At 40.6% G+C, this 18108-nt stretch overlaps 1 protein-coding gene across 1 annotated transcript in view; it reads right to left on the reverse strand.

Annotated features, from left to right (window-relative positions):
• Positions 1–823: 823 nt before the first annotated feature.
• The window catches only part of LOC114682663 (glutamyl aminopeptidase), a 73733-nt gene continuing 56448 nt past the window's right edge, over positions 824–18108 (reverse strand). The window contains exons 15-20 of the mRNA XM_028856632.2: positions 16418–16491; positions 16199–16303; positions 15451–15621; positions 11927–12067; positions 2597–2675; positions 824–1609 (exon numbers count right to left, since the gene is read on the reverse strand). Coding sequence (XP_028712465.1) covers positions 1457–1609; positions 2597–2675; positions 11927–12067; positions 15451–15621; positions 16199–16303; positions 16418–16491 — 723 coding nt within the window. The 3' untranslated portion in view covers positions 824–1456. The remainder of the gene's footprint in view (positions 1610–2596; positions 2676–11926; positions 12068–15450; positions 15622–16198; positions 16304–16417; positions 16492–18108) is intronic.

An 18108-nucleotide genomic window follows, 5' to 3' on the forward strand; every position in this document is an offset into this window, starting at 1 on the left:
ATGCCCCCAACTGTCATCAAAATAATTCCACATTTTCCAAGTAAATTTAGATCTTTCTAAATGGAACAGATGGGAAGACAGGAATTCTGTCTGTTCTGCCTCTTGGACGGCTATTGTGCATCAAGGGCCATAGTCAACATACCCTGGCCACCAGTTTCTATGAAACTGATGTGTTTTATCCAGTCACACACATCAATTATGATTTTCACTTATTAATTTAGTGTGTGTGTGTGTGTGTGTGTGTGTGTGTGTGCGTGAGTGTGCGCTCACACATGTCTGAAGGTCAGAGGATAGTCTACAGGTATCAGTCCTTTCCTCCTGCCCTGTGGAACCTTTGGGTGGAATGCAGGCTGGCAGACTGAGCCATCTCATTGGCCTACATATATACATTGTATTAGTGGTTTTCTATATGGGTTTGGATTTAAAGACTTATAGGTCAAATTTCTATATAAGAAGACATATCCTTAGATATGCATCTATGCTGGAGACAACCTAGACTTTCTCCATTTTCACACATTTGTTGCTAGAGAGGGCAAAGCTAAATTTTAAGTCCTTTTACTTTTATAGAATAATCCACCTTCTCTCCTTCCTGAACAGTTTCCAATTACTTTCACTTTTCCCTATAAAATCCACAGGGCACAGTTAAGCACTCCATTCCCACTAATTTCATAGTGCATTTGAAGGAACTTTGTATGCATCAAGAGAAATGGAGAGCATCATGCGTGGCCAAGGCCACGTTCTTGATGCATACTTATAATGTGTTAAATTATTTGGGGAACGTGCCATTATGTTTACTAAAGAATAAGGTTACACTGGGAAACAATTTTTTTTCAAGGTAATACTTTAAATTTATTTTTTTTAAAAAAAGAATACAGCTTTGTCTGATTTTGTAAGAGCAAAGGCAACAGTCAATCATTTCTTTGGCTCATTCATTCAATCCTTGAGCAAAACTTAAGCCAAGGTTACTTTGGTAGGACTTAAAGCAATGAGACATATGTGAATAAAATGATATTAGGTCTATGTAATTCTGAATAATAAAATAAAGATTAAGATGGCAATATGTCCCGCAAGTACTGGTATTTAAACTTTAAAAATCAATCAAGAGAGAAGATTAAGTGGTGTTTCTTTGGTACTAAAAATGTAAAGCTAGGACTAAATTGTTCTATTTTCACAGATTTAAGATACAAGGAATGATATTTAAAGACATTAATGTGACTATTAAACCCTACAGTTTATAAAGACATTCCTGTGAAGTACACTTAGCAGAGATCCCTGAGTGTATTAAATACTCTATTAGTATCTTCCTTCAAAAACAGAGAGGAATAATTTAAAAGCTTTGCGAGACATAAACACAGTACTTAGCAAAAGCAGAACCCGTTTCGAAGGTTCCCTCTGCGGTCTGTAAAACAGGCCACCTCAGGCTCCACGGCACAGCAGATTCACAAGATGAAATGCCTTAGCTGTCCTTCGACGGGTTATTAAACCAGTTGCTTATGGACTGTCTGTTTTGTCTTAGCCACTCAATATTGTTCTTCACTGTTTCCAATACTTGTTCTCTGGGTTGCGCTCCTGCTCCAGCATTTGGATATTTTGCAAAAAAGCTCTCCATCTAGAAAAGAGAAGGCAATAATTCGAAGGACCCCTTGAAGTCCACCTCTTCAGGAATTCCATTTGGAAACGGACTTGGTTTCTTCCTTTGGGAATTTGTTAGGACAGCAGCTCCTGGTGTAGCACTCAGCGAGCCTGCCAGGCACATGAGCAATCACGCCTCTCGGCTTTGGGCTCCTGAGAGCCTGTTTAACCACAAGAGGCTATGATAGGGAAAGAGGGCGTTGTGCCATGGTTCCCATATCCACTTCTGTGGATTCCTCTATTGTCTGTGCATTTCCCAAAGTGTCCCAGGGACATTGTGGTCTGTGGCATAATGGTTTTTCTCCAGCCTCTTTACTCTAGGGGTCTGGAGAAGTTCCTATACTTTCAGTTCATTTCCTAAAAGACTTGTAAGAAAAGACTCTCTCCAGCATACTTCAATGAGCTCCTACCCTCCAAACCCCCTAAAACCCAGCCAGAGTATTATCTGCCAATTTCAAAACTAAGGATTACTATGATTCTTAACATATGCAAGAATCTAAACATCTCAATCTAAATGTCTCAATATCTAATACACAGACATGGAGACTTCATGACAGCTCTCTTTGTCCTATATTAATAGACATACTTTTTTTTTCTTCACTGAGATTTCAGAGATTTAGGATTAGTTTCAAAATTCCCAAACTATCAATTCTGAATGGACTCAAATCTCAACCAGCTTATCCCAGAGTCACCGACCGCTACCCAGATAGGAGAGACACGCTACACACACTTCTGCCAGCCAGTCCCCGACTTCCCGGGCCTTACATTTCTCAGTTTTTAAACCTCTTTCTCATTTGAGTCATGTTTCAGGTTAGTAGAAAAGCAGTGTATAACTGATTAGATTGAAGGGGTTTCTCTTTCTTCTTGTGTCTGGGATTTTATTGGAGACATGACGACATCTCTTAGGGAGAAAAGCTTAAGCTTGCTCCTTTCTGGACAAGTCGAAAGGGCCCTGTCTCCATACCTGCCAGAGCTGCAGCTCTGTGTTGAAGGGTTCAGCAATGGTGACGATCCGGCCAAGGTATCTGTCATTGATGGTGAATCTGCAGGGAAACGGAACGGAGTAGAACAGAATATGAGTGTCCCAGCATGAAATCTTTTTTTTCTAGATGAAAAAGATGTGTGTGTGGGGGGTGTGTGTGTGTGAGTGTGAAGTAGTTTCCAAAAGAAGCTAAACACAGTCAGAAAACACGATGGCTCAGAGAGTAGACACGGCAGCCATGCAAGCCCGGTGCCCCGAGTTCAATCCGAAATTCCCCAGCAGAAAGAAAAAACCGACTCCTGGAAGTTGTCCTTTGTCCAGCGCGCACACACAACCAATAAAAATTTAAAAAGCAAACACTTTTTATAATCATATTCGGGAGTAATGTCTATAAAGTCCATACTTCTCTTTGCATACAGATTTCATTCCATTTCTCAGACACGGTAGGCTGCTTGTTGTATCTCTCAAATCCTTCCCTTCCTCATGGGTACAAGGGTACACAGACAATGACAGTGCTTCCCAGCCTCCCTCAGAACTAGGTACAGATGCACAGCTTAATTCTTGTCAACAAAACACTAAGTAATACGTCAAACTAGATCATAAAGGGGAATGGCTTGACTGTCTTTGTCTATCCTTTGTTGCTGTAATGGAACACCTCTGACTGGGTTCCATGTAAAGAAGGAGCACTAGCCGACGCTTGGCTTCTGATAAGTGCCTTGTACTGCTTCAGCTCCTGAGGAAAGCAGCCCGGGAGCACGCAAGTACATAGAGGCACATGTGAGGACCTGGGATGTGTGAAATACTTCATAACAATCATTCTCTAATTACCTTTGAATTTTAAAGGAAATTTGAGCTAGGATTTCATGGAGCCCAGGCTGGCCCTGAGCTTACAGCTGGTCATATAGCTGAGGATGACTTGAAGTTTTGACCCTCCCACCTCCTCTTTCTGAGTACAGGGATTACAGGCACACATCACCTTTTCTGGTTTATGAGGTGCTGTGCTGTGGATGATTGATTGATAAATAAAATGCTGATTGGCCAGTAGCTGGGCAGGAAGTATAGGTGGGACAAAGAGGGAAGAGAATTCTGGGGAGTGGAAGGCTGAGGCAGGAAGATGCTGCCAGCTGCCGTGATGAGAAGCAACATGTTAAGATACTGGTAAGCCACGAGCCATGTGGCAACTTATAGATTAATAGAAATGGGTTAATTTAAGATATAAAAACAGCTAGAAAGAAGCCTGAGCCATTAGGCCATATGGTTTGTAAATAATATAAGCCTCTGTGTGTTTACTTAGCTGCGGGACTGTCAGGTGAGAGAGATTTGTCCTGACCGTGGGACAGACAGGACCAGGAAAACTCAGCTACAGTGCTGGGGAATTGAACCCAGGGCTTTGTGCATGTTAGGCAAGCACCGGCTGTACCAACTGAACTAATTATTCCTTAATGGCCCTGCTGCCTCTCAGCATGGAAACATCAATGACCAATTTTAACAGGTGGTTGGGTAAAGACAACCTCTACGTATGACTAACCCACGTCAACACTATGCATTCCCTTAGGACTTCACTCACACAGGACTTCCTTCACTCCTTACAGATGGAAATACAAATCCCATCACAACTAATCACAGTGTTTTAAAAAAAAGAAACCCAACAAAGTTATGCATAAAATTTGACCACTGAAATATTGGGGGAGGGAAATGGGAAAATATATCTATATATAAATCAATAGGAGAAAGTTTATACTCTAGAACTATTATACACCAAAAACAAACACAGTGGAAGACAGAAGCAGATAAAGTTTGCTTTATCCTATTTTTAAAAGTTTTATGCTCTAGAGGAGAACTTGTTGTAAACAAAATTAAAAGCAACTTGGGGAAAAAATAGTTGTAATATATATGAAAGCAGAACCTTTCTTCTATGTAAAGAACCATTGCAAAGTGCTAAAAGGGAGCAATATGCTGAGATGGTATCAGCAGAGGGATGTGGTGATATTTTATTTGTGCTGAAATGTTGTAATATTTTATTTGTATGCTAATAAATAAAGTTTGCCTGGAGATCAGAGGAAATAGCAAGTCATTTGAAGTTAACACAGAAGTCAGGCAGTGGTAGCACACACCCTTAATCCCATCACTCATAAGGCAGGGTCTCTGTGTATTCAAGGTCATACTACAGAACAGAGCCAAGCGTGATGACACACACTTTTAATCCCAGTACCAACCATAGAGACCTGGAGGTCTGTACAGACAGACAGTGACAAGGAAGTGAGGTAGCTGGGCTAAGAGCCAATGAGAGGGTAGAACAGCAAGGCAATAAAGGCACAGGTAGACAGGAAGTAGCTCACTTTGGGGAGCTACAGAGCTGGTGAGGGAAGGTTGGTTGGTGGCTCTCACTATTTCCCTGATCTCTAAGAGTTTCACCCCTATATTTGGCTCTGTGTTTTTTATTTAATAAGACTGTTTAGAAAATCATCTACAGAGGGATGAAAAGATGCAAACCTCTGTGCACTAGCCAATACCCAGCCTCGCCACAGACACAGCTGCATTTCCATCCACCACTCTTAGGCCTCACTCTTCAGTCTTTACTCAAAAGGTGACTCCTAGGCACTGAGTGACACTCTCTGCCTCACAGTCGCTTCCACCCTTGCCAGCAAATGCGGCCTCTGGCTTCCCATCACTGTGTTTGCTGTCCAGACCTTTTCTCTGCCCCCACTCTGCACATCTCCATCCCTCCTGCTTACTTGCTTCCATGTGGGATATACATTTGCACCAACCTTTCTGCTCACCTTTCTCTCTGCTCTGAGCTGTGCTGCCATGCCAAGTCATTCCCACATGATCAATGTAGTATGTTATCTCCTTGGTTTCCTGAGCATATTTCCAGTCATGTTTTCCATGTTCCACTTTAGCCATCCAATTCCCATAGTGCCTTGCAATCACTTTAAACCTGCATCCGAATCACTCATTTGTGTGCTCTTTACAACAAAATATGCTTTTCAGTTTTCACTCTGACCATTCTTAGCCTAGCCTGGATTTCTGGTCCGTTGACTCTCCAATGTCAGTTTCTACTGGACCATAAGACCTTTCTTTTATGCTCCATGTATTTATTTACATAGTTGAGATATGATGGCTTCATGCTCAATTACACTTTTAATTAAACCCTGAGCTCCCTTGTACTGTAATAATTCTTGTCTAGCAAAACCATAACTTGGAATGGAGTCAGCTGTTTATCTTCTCAGGTTGTTTCAGGTGGTCAAGTTCTGGCTTGAGAAGTCACCTGACTCATTGTATATTCACGGATAAATATCAAATGATAATCCCACATTAATAGTTCCCCTCCATTCCCTGGCCAACACTTTAATTTTTTTCCGTTCAATCTGCCTTTTTCAAATGTTTTCTCTTCCAAAACACGGTCCATCCTTCCCCCTCCCCTAAAGATGCCTTTGCCTTCTACTATAGAGAGAAATACAAAGTAACTCTTACACAGGCCTGTCCCCTCCTCATACCTCAGCTTTGATTGCCTGTTTTCCTACTTAAAAAACAAAAACTTTGCTTTAAAAAAAAAAACTTAATCTTGTTCCACATACTGGGACTTTCTCATCAGCATTTAAATATTAGATACATTAAAATATCTTCAATATACAAAAGGGAAAAATGGGGGCCTGAGGAGATGACTCGGCGGTTAAGAGCTCTGGCTACTCTTCCAGAGGACCTGGGTTTGATTCCCAATATCCACATGGCAGCTCACAACTGTCTGTAACTCCATGCCCAGGGGTTTCAACACCCTCACACAGACATACATGCAGGCAAAACACCAATCCATGTAAAATAATACTAATAAAGAATTTTTTAAAAAAGAAGAAAAGGAAGGATCCTCCTTTTTAATCTGGCATTTCTCTTGGTTGTTTCCCCTTCCATATTTGTCAAACTTGTCATGAAATTTTGCTACAGACTCTTGCTGGCTCTGCACACTTGGAGTCATCCCTTATCACTCTTCTAGAATACTCTTTTTAATAAAGTTTCAGTTTTACTATTGTTAATTATGTGTATGTGGTGGGGAAGGGTATGTGCCTACGAGTGCAGGAGCTTGTGGAGGCCAGTCATCAGCGTCCTCTGGAGCCAGAATTATGGGTGGCCCAGAACATTATTCCAAAGGGCTTTTTTATCCCTCCCCGCCCCACCCGGTTTTTTCAAGACAGGATTTCTCTGTGAAACAAGTTCTGGCTCTCATTCTGTAGACCAGGCTGGCCTCGAACTCACAGCGATCCACCTGCCTCTGCCTCCCCAGTGCTAGGATTAATGGTGTGCGCCACCACCACCAGGCTCCAAAGGGCTTTTTATAACAATGCCAAGGGGAGGGTCAAAAGAGCTCCCCTTGCTAGATACAGCCAAGTGTAGATGCTTCCAAACAGCTGGTACCCAGGCCCGTGGTCCAATCAACCTCTAAGCAGTCCTGCTAGGTAAAGCCACTAGGAAACCGAGATGGGCGCCAACATGTGTCTCTGCACTGTCCTCATTTATTTTCAAACTCCCTCTGTTCTGTGGGTCCTCCATCTTCACCATCACGCCATGGTCCAGTTTTTCACTGTCTTTGCTGCCAGCTGGCCATTGTCTTTGCTGGGACTAGAGCAGAAGGTAACTGTGTGCTTCCCAAATCCACTCTGATCTCCCTGGTGCCCATGCTTCCCGGTTATCGCTAGAAGCACTCATTTTCGACATAAACCCATCATTTCACTGTATTACAAACTTCCAATGACAGACTCATCATTGCTCTTAGAATAAAAGTCAAATTTTAACAAGACTCTGCTCCTTTTAACACTCATCCCTTTCTTTCCTGGTAGCCTCAGCCAAGATACTTCGGTCTCTGTTTCCCCAATTTTTTCCTGCCCTTCTTTCATGTGGGCTGACACTTCCTTAGGAAGACCTCGCCTCCAACTTCTTTCAAGTTGATTGGTTTCCCCTTTGTATTATTTTGGTGTACTCTGAGTCTGTTTTCGGGGTAGGTACTACAGGTGTATACATTTATTTGTGAAATTCTTGATTTAATACTGCTTAACTTAATAATTCTTGACTATTTGCTCTCACCAAAGTCTTAAGTTCTGCAAGGAGAGAGAGAGAGAGCTGGACCCAACTCTCTTTCTATTGCAGCTCCAATGCCAATGATGGAACCTAGCACACAGCATGTGTGCTACAAGACTTGCTAGACAAAAGAATCATACTTTAAAATGAGGTTTTAGGGGTTAGAGAGATGGCTCAGTGGTTAAGAACACTTGCTGCTCTTCTAGAAGATCAAGGTGTAATTCCTAGTACCCTCAAGGTAGCTCACAACTGTCTGTAACTCCAGTTCCAAAGGATCTGACACTCTCCTCTCACTTCCCCAGGAACCAGACATTGCATGTGGCACACATACATACAAACAGTCAAAACATCCATACACATAAAAATAAGAGAAAATTTTAAAATATAGAAATAAAATGAGATATTAATGAGGATATTTAAGAACAACACTTAGTCTAGGAACATACTGGGAAAACAGGCAGTTACTATAAACGTCATTTATCAGAAATGCTAAAATCCTTTCATTCAGTAGCAATAGGACACGAAAAGAATAAATCCTAAAACCATGTGGATAACATGGCTCTGTGTGTCTCAAATAAGCAGCCACCAAGAAGTGGTTTAGGAATGATAAACACAGACAGCAGAAGTTATTTCTGACTGATTCTATGACAGATGACTTCAACATTCTTATTATCGTCGCAGCCTCTGAAAACCACACACATCAGTTCTGTAAGAGGAAGATGGGAATTTTAAAAAAGGAAATATGCTTGTGGCTGAAGTGAGAGTCTTTGACTTCTAACAATGGGTGCCAATCGCAAGTCACAGTTATTTGAATGGCTTGTCATTTCTGAATTATTGTTATTTTACTCTTAGTGACCAAAAATTAAAAGAAATATTTGGGAGCTAGGAACAAATACATCGAATAAAAGCTGCAAATACTTGTGTGAACACTACCTACACAGGAGCAAACTATGTTTATCTCAGGGGCCCATTAGCATATGAAGTGCAGGAGATAGGAGAAAACGCGCCGTAGTGTCTCCATCAAAATGGTTAAAACTATAGTAAGAGTTTAAGTATATCTTTATTATTATTATTATTATTATTATTATTATTATTATTATTATTATTGGTTTTTCAAGACAGGGTTTCTCTGTGTAGCTTTGCACCTTTCCTGGAACTCACTCTGTAGCCCAGGCTGGCCTCGAACTCACAGAGATCTGCCTGGCTCTGCCTCTGGAGTGCTGGGATTAAAGGTGTGTGCCACCACCACCGGCTTAAGTATAACTTAAATAGCTTGAAAAAGTTAGATGAGGTCATCTACTTCAACTTCATATTTATATGCCTAATATTATATCATATGGAAATTATTTTGATGTATTCAAAACTTATGAGTGCTTATTGAGCTGTTTCGAGATAATGTTTAAGTGTTTAGACCATGTTCATTATGTCAAAATTATTGAATTTTTTTCATCTGTAACAAACTAAAATCAAACTTGGTCAAACCCCACTACAGACCTATTGGGCTTCATAGTTTCTCCTAAGGGTTTAGAAGACACAGGGACAAAGAGTCATCCCCCACAGACACTGGAGCTTTGTGATTAAGGCTCAAACTAGAGAGCACAGCAGTGGGCTGGCAAATAGCAGTTATAAAGGTCACATAAAAAAAGCTTGAGAGAAAAAATTTATCTGAGGGTTGTAGCATGAATCTTAAAATGTCTTATTAACATAAAACCTGGGAGCCAGGTATTGGGGTGAATGCTGAAAGATCAGAGAAGCAGAACAAGCCACAGCCAACCTCACCTCACCAACTTCTCAGCAGATCCTGTTTCTTCAAACTGGAAGCCTCTGAGTCCTCATCCAAAAGGATCTCAGCTGAACTGCTGCTCAAAAGCCTAAAAGCTTAAAAGCCTCTAGTTCCTGGTCCTCACACCTTATATACCATTCTGCTTCCTGTCATCACTTCCTGAGATTAAAGGTGTATGTTACCATGCCTGGCTGTTTCCAGTGTGGTCTTAAACTCACAGAGATCTGGATGGATCTCTGCCTCCCAAGTGATAGGATTAAAGGTGTGTGTGCCACTGTTTTTTGGCCTCTATGTCTATCTAGTGGCTGTTCTGTCCTCTGACCCCAGATAAGTTTATTAGGGTACACAATATATCGACCACAAAGGGTAATAACAAATTGTTCAAAAATAGAGACAGTAATATCACTCAATCAAAAATTTAGAAATCATTCAAAAGTTTAGAAATATATGAATAAAGCTTGGCTCATTTATATATATCTTGTCTCATTAATTTTTCATAGGGAAATTCTATTTCTTCAAACCAAATATAATTAATATTGCCTTTTGTGTAACTAACATGTGGTTATTATATGATCTTGTGTTGGGGCCATTTGCAATAATATCTCATAAAAGTTAGAGCATCAGACAATGAAGAAATCTTAAAAGCTTTGGGCAAGGCTTATGGGTCCAGCTCTGACAATGGTTAATCAATCCATTGTCCTTGGAAATGAGTTTAATTTATATCATCTAATATGCTTACTTTAAAGCCAGATGTTTATGGTCTCTATTGCAAAGTAAAATCTATTTTTTCTACTTATCAATTGTTAAAAGTGTATAATAAACAAAAGATACTTTTATCTTTTCACAACAATTTAAAAGTAAATATTGTGCTTCATTTATATAAATTTCTTGCAGTGTATGTAGACTAGTGGTCTTTCAGCTAACACAAAACACACAGTAGGCATCCTTAAGCATCCATCTTTCTAAATGGAAAGTACTTCTCACACAAGATGAATTCATAGGCCCAGATAATCCATTATAGATAGATAGATAGATAGATAGATAGATAGATAGATAGATAGATAGATTTATTTATTTATTTATTTATTTATTTATTTATTTATTTATTTATTTATTATGTATACAGAAGGGGGTGCCAGATCTCATTATAGATGGTTGTGAGCTACCATGTAGGTGCTGGGAATTGAACTCAGGACCTCTGGAAGAGCAGTCAGTGCTCTTAACCTCTGAGCCACCTCTCCAGTCCCAGATAATACATTCTTGTTGAATAGATTTACTCAGTCCAAACCAAGCCTTTCACTGAAATAGTTATAGACAGATGAACCTCAGATATGAGCTCATGTGTGCACATGTCCTCAGACCAATGTTTAGAAATGGATGAATATAGCCAGGCAGTGATGGCACATGCCTTTAATCCCAGCACTGGGAGACTGAAGCAGGTGGATTCCTTTGAGTTCAAGGCCAGCCTGGTCTACATAGTGAGTTCCAGAACAGTCAAGGAGGTTACACAGAAAGACCCTGTCTCGACAAAACAAAACAAAGAAACAAAAAGAAATAGTTGAACGGTGACTCTCACTAGTCACAAGAACAAAAAAGGCAAAAATCTATCATAAACAGGCAAAAGCTATGTAGAAAACTTCAGTTGAGAGCCAGAGACACAATGTGCATCTCAGAAGGAAAGGGAATATAAACAGACACGATGGCAGGGGTGATCTGCCAGGAGAAAAGAGGGGGTAAAGTCATCCCTGTGACTGTGTTTCTCAGGGGACAGTAATGACCATCTGCCATTGATAGGGAAGGTTCATATAGACGACAAGGAGACTTCCTAACGGGAGGCTTACAGGTGGATTGACCTTTCATCAGTGTGTACACGCTTGTTTGGGAAATACATTTAGCCTATATTCTATTTTATAGTCAGCCAAAGAAGTGTCCTTTTTAACAGAAGTTGAGCATTGCATTTAGAGGACCAGAGCCAAGAGCGGCAGCACATCCTCTGCTCGGGGCCAAAGAAATGAGAAGCTCGGGGAAACATCTCATTTGCTCTGCTCTGCCATCCGTAGTTCCCATTTCCCAAGCTGCTGTCGCTAGGCAGAAAGGTAGGTCAGTCATAGAGCGTGTGCTTTCTGCTTAGAAGACAGAAGGGCCTGGATCCTCCAGTCCTCAGCACCAACAAACCACACACACACACACACACAGAGAGAGAGAGAGAGAGAGAGAGAGAGAGAGAGACAGGGGTGCATATGCCAGATCTCTACCCACTCACCCCCAAAGTGCTGTTGCCTAAGAAACGTAGTTTCTTAGGAAGAAAGAAACTGTCTTAGGAAGGACAGTGCTCTGGTCCTTTACCTCTGGCGATATACCATTTTGGTATGGGACAGCAGTCAGAGAAAGTCAGAAAAAGAAGGCACCTGTAGAGAGTGTCACACAAGGGATCAAGGAGCCATTATCTGATCTCCCACCTGTTGACCAGATAGTCCCAGTTAAGCTGTATCCAGTTCCAGGCCATGCTCTTCCCGTATGGGTTGTATGAGATGTAGCGGATGACTGTAAACACATCCTGAGTTTTGATCACATTGGGGTCTTTGAGCATTTCCAGATACCTAAGTGAAGGCAAGAAGAAAACTGCTTCAAAATGAATTTTGAATGGGAACATCATCTAAATTTCAGGGCCACACAGCTTTCGTCCCAGCAACTCAATTCTTGAGGTATCAACTGACAAAATGAAGTAAATATGACAAATGGAGAAAGAAGTTTTTTTTAATAATCAGTGTATTTACCTGTTTTTAAAGAGTAATGTCTAATTTTGATGAATACTAAAATATAAACATTTAAATCTAACAATTTTAGTTAGTATTAAACATTAAAACTATTATTGAAACTTAAACTAATTTAAAATTTAAATTATTTTGGAATCACCAAAAACAATTAAAACTAAATTTTAATGATTACTCTAATAAAATAACATTTATTGAATTGAGTACACACACTTATTTGTCTATTATCCCACTGAATTTATAAACAGTGTATGTTAAAAAAAAACTTTAGGTCAAGCCGGGCGGTGGTGGCGCACACCTTTAATCCCAGCACTCGGGAGACAGAGCCAGGCGGATCTCTGTGAGTTCGAGGCCAGCCTGGGCTACCAAGTGAGCTCCAGGAAAGGTGCAAAGCTACGCAGAGAAACTCTGTCTCGAAAAACCAAAAAAGAAAGAAAGAAAGGAAGAAGAAAGAGAGAGAGAGAGAGAGAAGAGAAGAGAAGAAAGAAAGAAAGAAAGAAAGAAAGAAAGAAAGAAAGAAAGAAAGAAAGAAAGAAAGAAAGAAAGAAAAACTTTAGGTCTTATTCTATAGGTCAGAACTTAAACTTTACTTGCTAATGTAAGCTACATGGTTAGATTAGCTAGCTATAATTACAATATAACACAAAGAAGTCCAGGATGAATTAAAGAACAAATGGGTAGATGTTCCTCAATGTTATGCCTGGTGTTAACTAGAGTTGGCCTTCTAAGTCCATATCGCTATTAGAATTATTTCTATCTGAAGTCAACACATGTTTTGTTTACTATGAGAAAGGCACTTCAAAAATATCTACTGCTGATAATCGGACATATTTTCATAATCTCCTTGTCTTGTTCCATGGCTTCCTACCTACTGGCTCAGACCATTCCTATTTTTAGGGGAGATAAGGCTTAATAACTACCAGAAGGATCACTGTTCAACTTGAGATGTGAGATAGATTAGAGAGATACCCTTTATCAAAGAGGAAAAAAATTTATAGACTTTTTTTTTTTACATTTTTTAATATATCAATGTCAAGCATACTTAATGCTGGAGTCTACATATAAAATGGCCTCAAAGGTCTGTAGTTGAAGGTCTGGTCCCCAGTTGGTAACATATTAGGAGTAATTGGATCATCATGGTGCTGTGTTCATCAGTGGATTGAGCCATTGTGATGAATGCCTAACTCAACAGATTGTGAAGAGGTCCCATTTCGTTGAAGGACGCGGATCACTTGGAGGGGTGTATGCTGTTTGTCTCCTTCTCTGTTACTCTCTGGCTCTGGCTGCCCTGTGGTGAGCAGCCTTCCCTCTCTTTAGTCCTCTGCCTCTGTCAGGCCTAAGTGCATTGGAATATGAACTCAGATCTCTGAGCCATGGGCCAGAATTAATCTATCCTCACTTTAAGTTGTTTTCTTAGGGGTTCTGGCACTGTGATAGAAAAGGAAGACATTTGGCCCCAGAAATTTACTGTAAGTGAGACTGAAGAAAATTTGGGCTTGAAGTTAAGTTCATATGCTGTGGGACATTAGAATATACCACTCGGTCCTTTCATTCTTTGGGGAAGTTCTGCAGATCAATAGCTAACTTTGTGAAATGCCCAATGTGGAATGGACACACAACAGTGTGTCCTAGGCAGGATGAGGGACTAGATTCATTGGTTTAAGGAACACCCATGCTGCTTTGGCTTGTTGGCTGTGTAGGGGAACCCTAGACCTATCTTTAGTCTCGAAAAGAAATGTGAGGAGATTCTGAAAAAAAACCTCTGGACAAACCAAAGTGTTATACAGCACAAGTACTTCAGGAGTGGAAGACACGACTGTGACCATAGCATTCATCTCTAGAAGACAGACAGCATTCTAGAAGGTAAGATGTGAGCGGTTAAAACCCAATCAACTTTGGCCCAGGACCAAAATAGGTAAATACCTTAGGGAAGACCAGCAAGAAAGAGAGCATCCCTTTCTCCCTCACTACAAAAGGACACATGTCTTCCTTGCATAAAAGGAAAATGTGGAAGGGAGGAAACCATAGGACACTTACTTAGAGACTACATGAGCTAGGTTTTGGGTTTAACAACATTTAAAAACCAGACTTGCAGACGAACACAGCCCGTGTCTGGGGTCCTCATTATACTGGATTTTAGAACCAATCAGATAGAAAACAAAGGTGGATACTTTTTTAAGCACTTGCAGTTGTACAAATAAACCTACTTTCATGTGAATTATGGCACACTTATCATACACTTCAGATAAGCAAGCAATTCCAGGGGACCCCTCACTTCACCCCAAACTTGCTGCCAAGCCTCCTTTGTTATTGTCATACCTCAAGCTCTGGAAGACTCTGCAGATGCTTGGAATAACAATCACAAATGTGAATAGTGCTTCAAATTCACAGATTATAACGACCTCTGGCCACAGAAACCACTTTCTATGGAGGATAGTGCAAGGTGGAGCAACTTGTCTTTTACAACAAATGTCTTAGGAGAATACTTTGGCACACTAGGCCATTGAAATTCAAGAAACTGTACTGATGTGGTGGGCCCTGAAGTGTGTGTGTGTGTGTGTGTGTGTGTGTGTGTATAATTTTTCTTCTATACCTGCATCCACAAGAGTCTTTCTAAAACAGATAAAGTAGTTTTTAAACTCCTTAACAAATATAATTAGCACCATGCCATCAAGTGTAATGCTTTGACATATGTCAAGATGGTTATGTTCATTATTTAATCTGAACCAATTTTATTTAATTTATTTTATTATTTTGTTACTATTTTATGAGTATGGACATCTTGCTTGCATGATTGTCTGTGCATCACTTTAGAGCCTGTGCCCATAGAGACCAGAAGAGGGCACCAGTTCCCCAGGACTGGAGCTAACAAGCTGTTGGGAGTCACTATGTGGGTTCCAGGAATCAAACTAGAGTCCTGTGAAAGAGCAGTCAGTGCTTCTAACCGCTGAACCATCTCTCCAGTCCCCCAAGTTTATTTTAAATTACACATTAAACATGGCAGTCCTGGTGGGAAGGAGAGGCAGGGAGATTGCCTTAATGTTACAGGGCCACATAGTGAGACCTTGTCTAAAAATCGAATTAAAAGAAGAGAAAATTAAAAATAAATTACACCTGAGTATACATGTTAACGTTAGAAGACTTGCCTGGCATGGGCAAAGCATTGGTTGGAGCTAATCTCCAGCACCACGAGGCAACAAAGAGCTTACCTTGCCAAAAGAGTAACATCCTGCACGGAAGCTAGCCCATAGAGCAGTTTTTCTTTTTCCTGTGCTAGGGAGGTTTTCTGGTATTGCTCTAGTGTATAGTTCCATGAAGTCTCGTTGCCAGAGTTCTGCATCCCATAGCGGTACACCAGAAGCCTGAGGTTTACAGGAATGCTACGAGAAGAAAGAATGTTTTAGGAATTTCATGTGTTTACTCACAACTCTGTTAAAATCTTCTGTCAGGCAGTGGTGGCGCACGCCTTTAATCCCAGCACTCAGGAGGCAGAGCCAGGCAGATCTCTGTGAGTTTGAGGCCAGCCTAGTCTGCAGAGCGAGATCCAGGACAGGCACTAAAACTATACAGGGAAACCCTGTTGTAGTGGGTAGCCATTCCAGCTTGGATCTGGAAGTTTCAACCCCCATCCAGACTCTGGCAACTGTCACGCGGGGCGAGGGGAGGCGCCTGGAGACCCGAGAGCTGGATGGGCCAGCGCTCTCTCTGTGCGCTCTCTCGGTGCCGAAGCTGAACGGTGAAGGTGGACTGTGCAGAGCTCCAGAGAACACCGCTGGATTGTGATACACCTTCCCCAGACCCTGCGACCTAACTTTCACTTAATTTGTGAGTTATGCCATTAAATAAATATCCTTTTAACTACGTGGAGTGGCCAAAATAATTTCTCCAATACCCTGTCTCAAAGCAAAAACAACAACAACAAAATCTTCAAGACAAGCAAACAACATGAGTAGTCACCTCTCTTTCCCTTGTAGCCAGGTCTCAAATAACTGGGAAGCGTTGTTCAAGGCTTCAGTGTCTCCCATCTTGCATGCAAATCCTAATACAGAGGCACGGAGTAACCTTCAAAAACAAACGAGCACAGAGCCAGGGCCTTACCAATGTTTTTCATCATATCTTAAAACACAAACACACAAATGTCAAGTGAATATTAGTTTTTAAAAGGTAAGAAATAACCTTTCGACGTGGCTTCCAGTATCCTCCCATCCCAGAGAATCTGCAATGGGCTTCACTTGACCTTGGAAGTACGTCTGAAATAGAAGCAGAGTATACCATGAGTAAGAACTTGCCACTTATCTTCATCTTATGTCCCCTAGGTCCCCCACTGTAATCTTTGCCCTACTAGTTCTGGGAAGTGTGGGCCAGCACTTAGAAAAAGAAGGTGTTCACATTTTATAATGCTGAATTTTCCTTCAGTTCTAAATATAGAAACCATTCTAGATCTTTCTTTAATGTTTTCTAAAAACATTAACTGAGCCCCCTTTGGTGCTTTGATTGTCAACTTAATATAACCTAGATTCACCTGAGAAGGGAGTTTCAGTGGGGGACTGTCTAGATCATAAGTCTGTGGGGATTTGTCTTGATTCCATTATTTGATGTGGGATGACCCAGCCCACCATGGGTGGCACCATTCCCTAGGAAAGGGATTCTAGGTTAAGGGTGGAGAAAGTAAGCTGAGCAGTCACAAGCATGCATTAGTTTTTTGATCTCTGCTCTTGACTGCTGATGTAATGGGACCAGGTACTTCAAGTTCCTGCTGCCCTGACTTCCCAACAATGGACTATGTGGTAGTTCGAATGTAACTGGCCCCAATAATTTCATAGGGAATGGCAATATTAGGAGGTGTGGCCTTGTTGGAGGAAGTATGTCACTGTGGAGGCGGGCGTTGAGGTCTCATACATGCTCAAGACATCACTCAGTGTCACAGTCACTTCCTATTGCCTTCTGATCAAGATGTAGCCAGCACCATGTCTGCCTTGCTCCCCACGATAATAATGAACTGAACCTCTGAACTAAGTGGTCACCTCAATTTAATGTCTTCTTTAAGAGTTGAATGGTCATGGTGTCTCGTCCCAACGATAGAAATCCTATCTAAGACAGACTGTAGCCTGAAATTGTGAACCAAATAAACCCTCTCCACTACTTGATTTTATTGGGGTATTTTTATCATAACATCAGGGGGAAAAAACTATTTCTTCATTATAGTAATGATAAAATAGTAAAAATAAAATAATAGTAATAATAAAATAATAATAAAAAACACCTTACTCACTCCTGATACTAAGATGAGTATTTAAGCATTGATGAAATATTTTAAAATGGTAGCTATTTAGATTTACAAAGACCATTTAGGGGTCCTCACTCTCCCATAACCACAGGCAGGCCAGTGCTAACATTCCTATTACACAGAGGAAACTTGCACCCACAAATAGCAAACCATTTTTCCAAAGGTCTTCCATTTAATACACAAAATAGCCAGATTTGGATCCAGATTTGTTTAAAATTGCAAGCAGCCTGCCAAAGTGCTATTGAAATGTCAAAGAAAAGGTAAACAGAAATGACTAACTTAAAACGAAATCCCAACATAGAGGCGAGAGTAAGAAAATACAATTTTCTTATTTTGTTATATTTTTGTTAAGAATAAACTAATTTTAGCAGATAAATCCATTTTAAAGTAGGTTCTAGTTTATAGTTTAAAATGTTACAAATTTAAATAGGATAGTCTTATATTCATTTTGATACTAAAATGGATACCTTTTTGAGGTATACTAAAACACAAATATGAAACACTTCAAAGTGAAGAAGATCAGACAGCTTGCCTGCTTTGATTAGCCAAGTCCTAGAACATCTCTTGATTTTGTGTGATG

This window comes from Peromyscus leucopus, chromosome 6 (genome assembly GCF_004664715.2).
Source record: "Peromyscus leucopus breed LL Stock chromosome 6, UCI_PerLeu_2.1, whole genome shotgun sequence".
Classification (NCBI taxonomy): Eukaryota; Metazoa; Chordata; class Mammalia; order Rodentia; family Cricetidae; genus Peromyscus; species Peromyscus leucopus.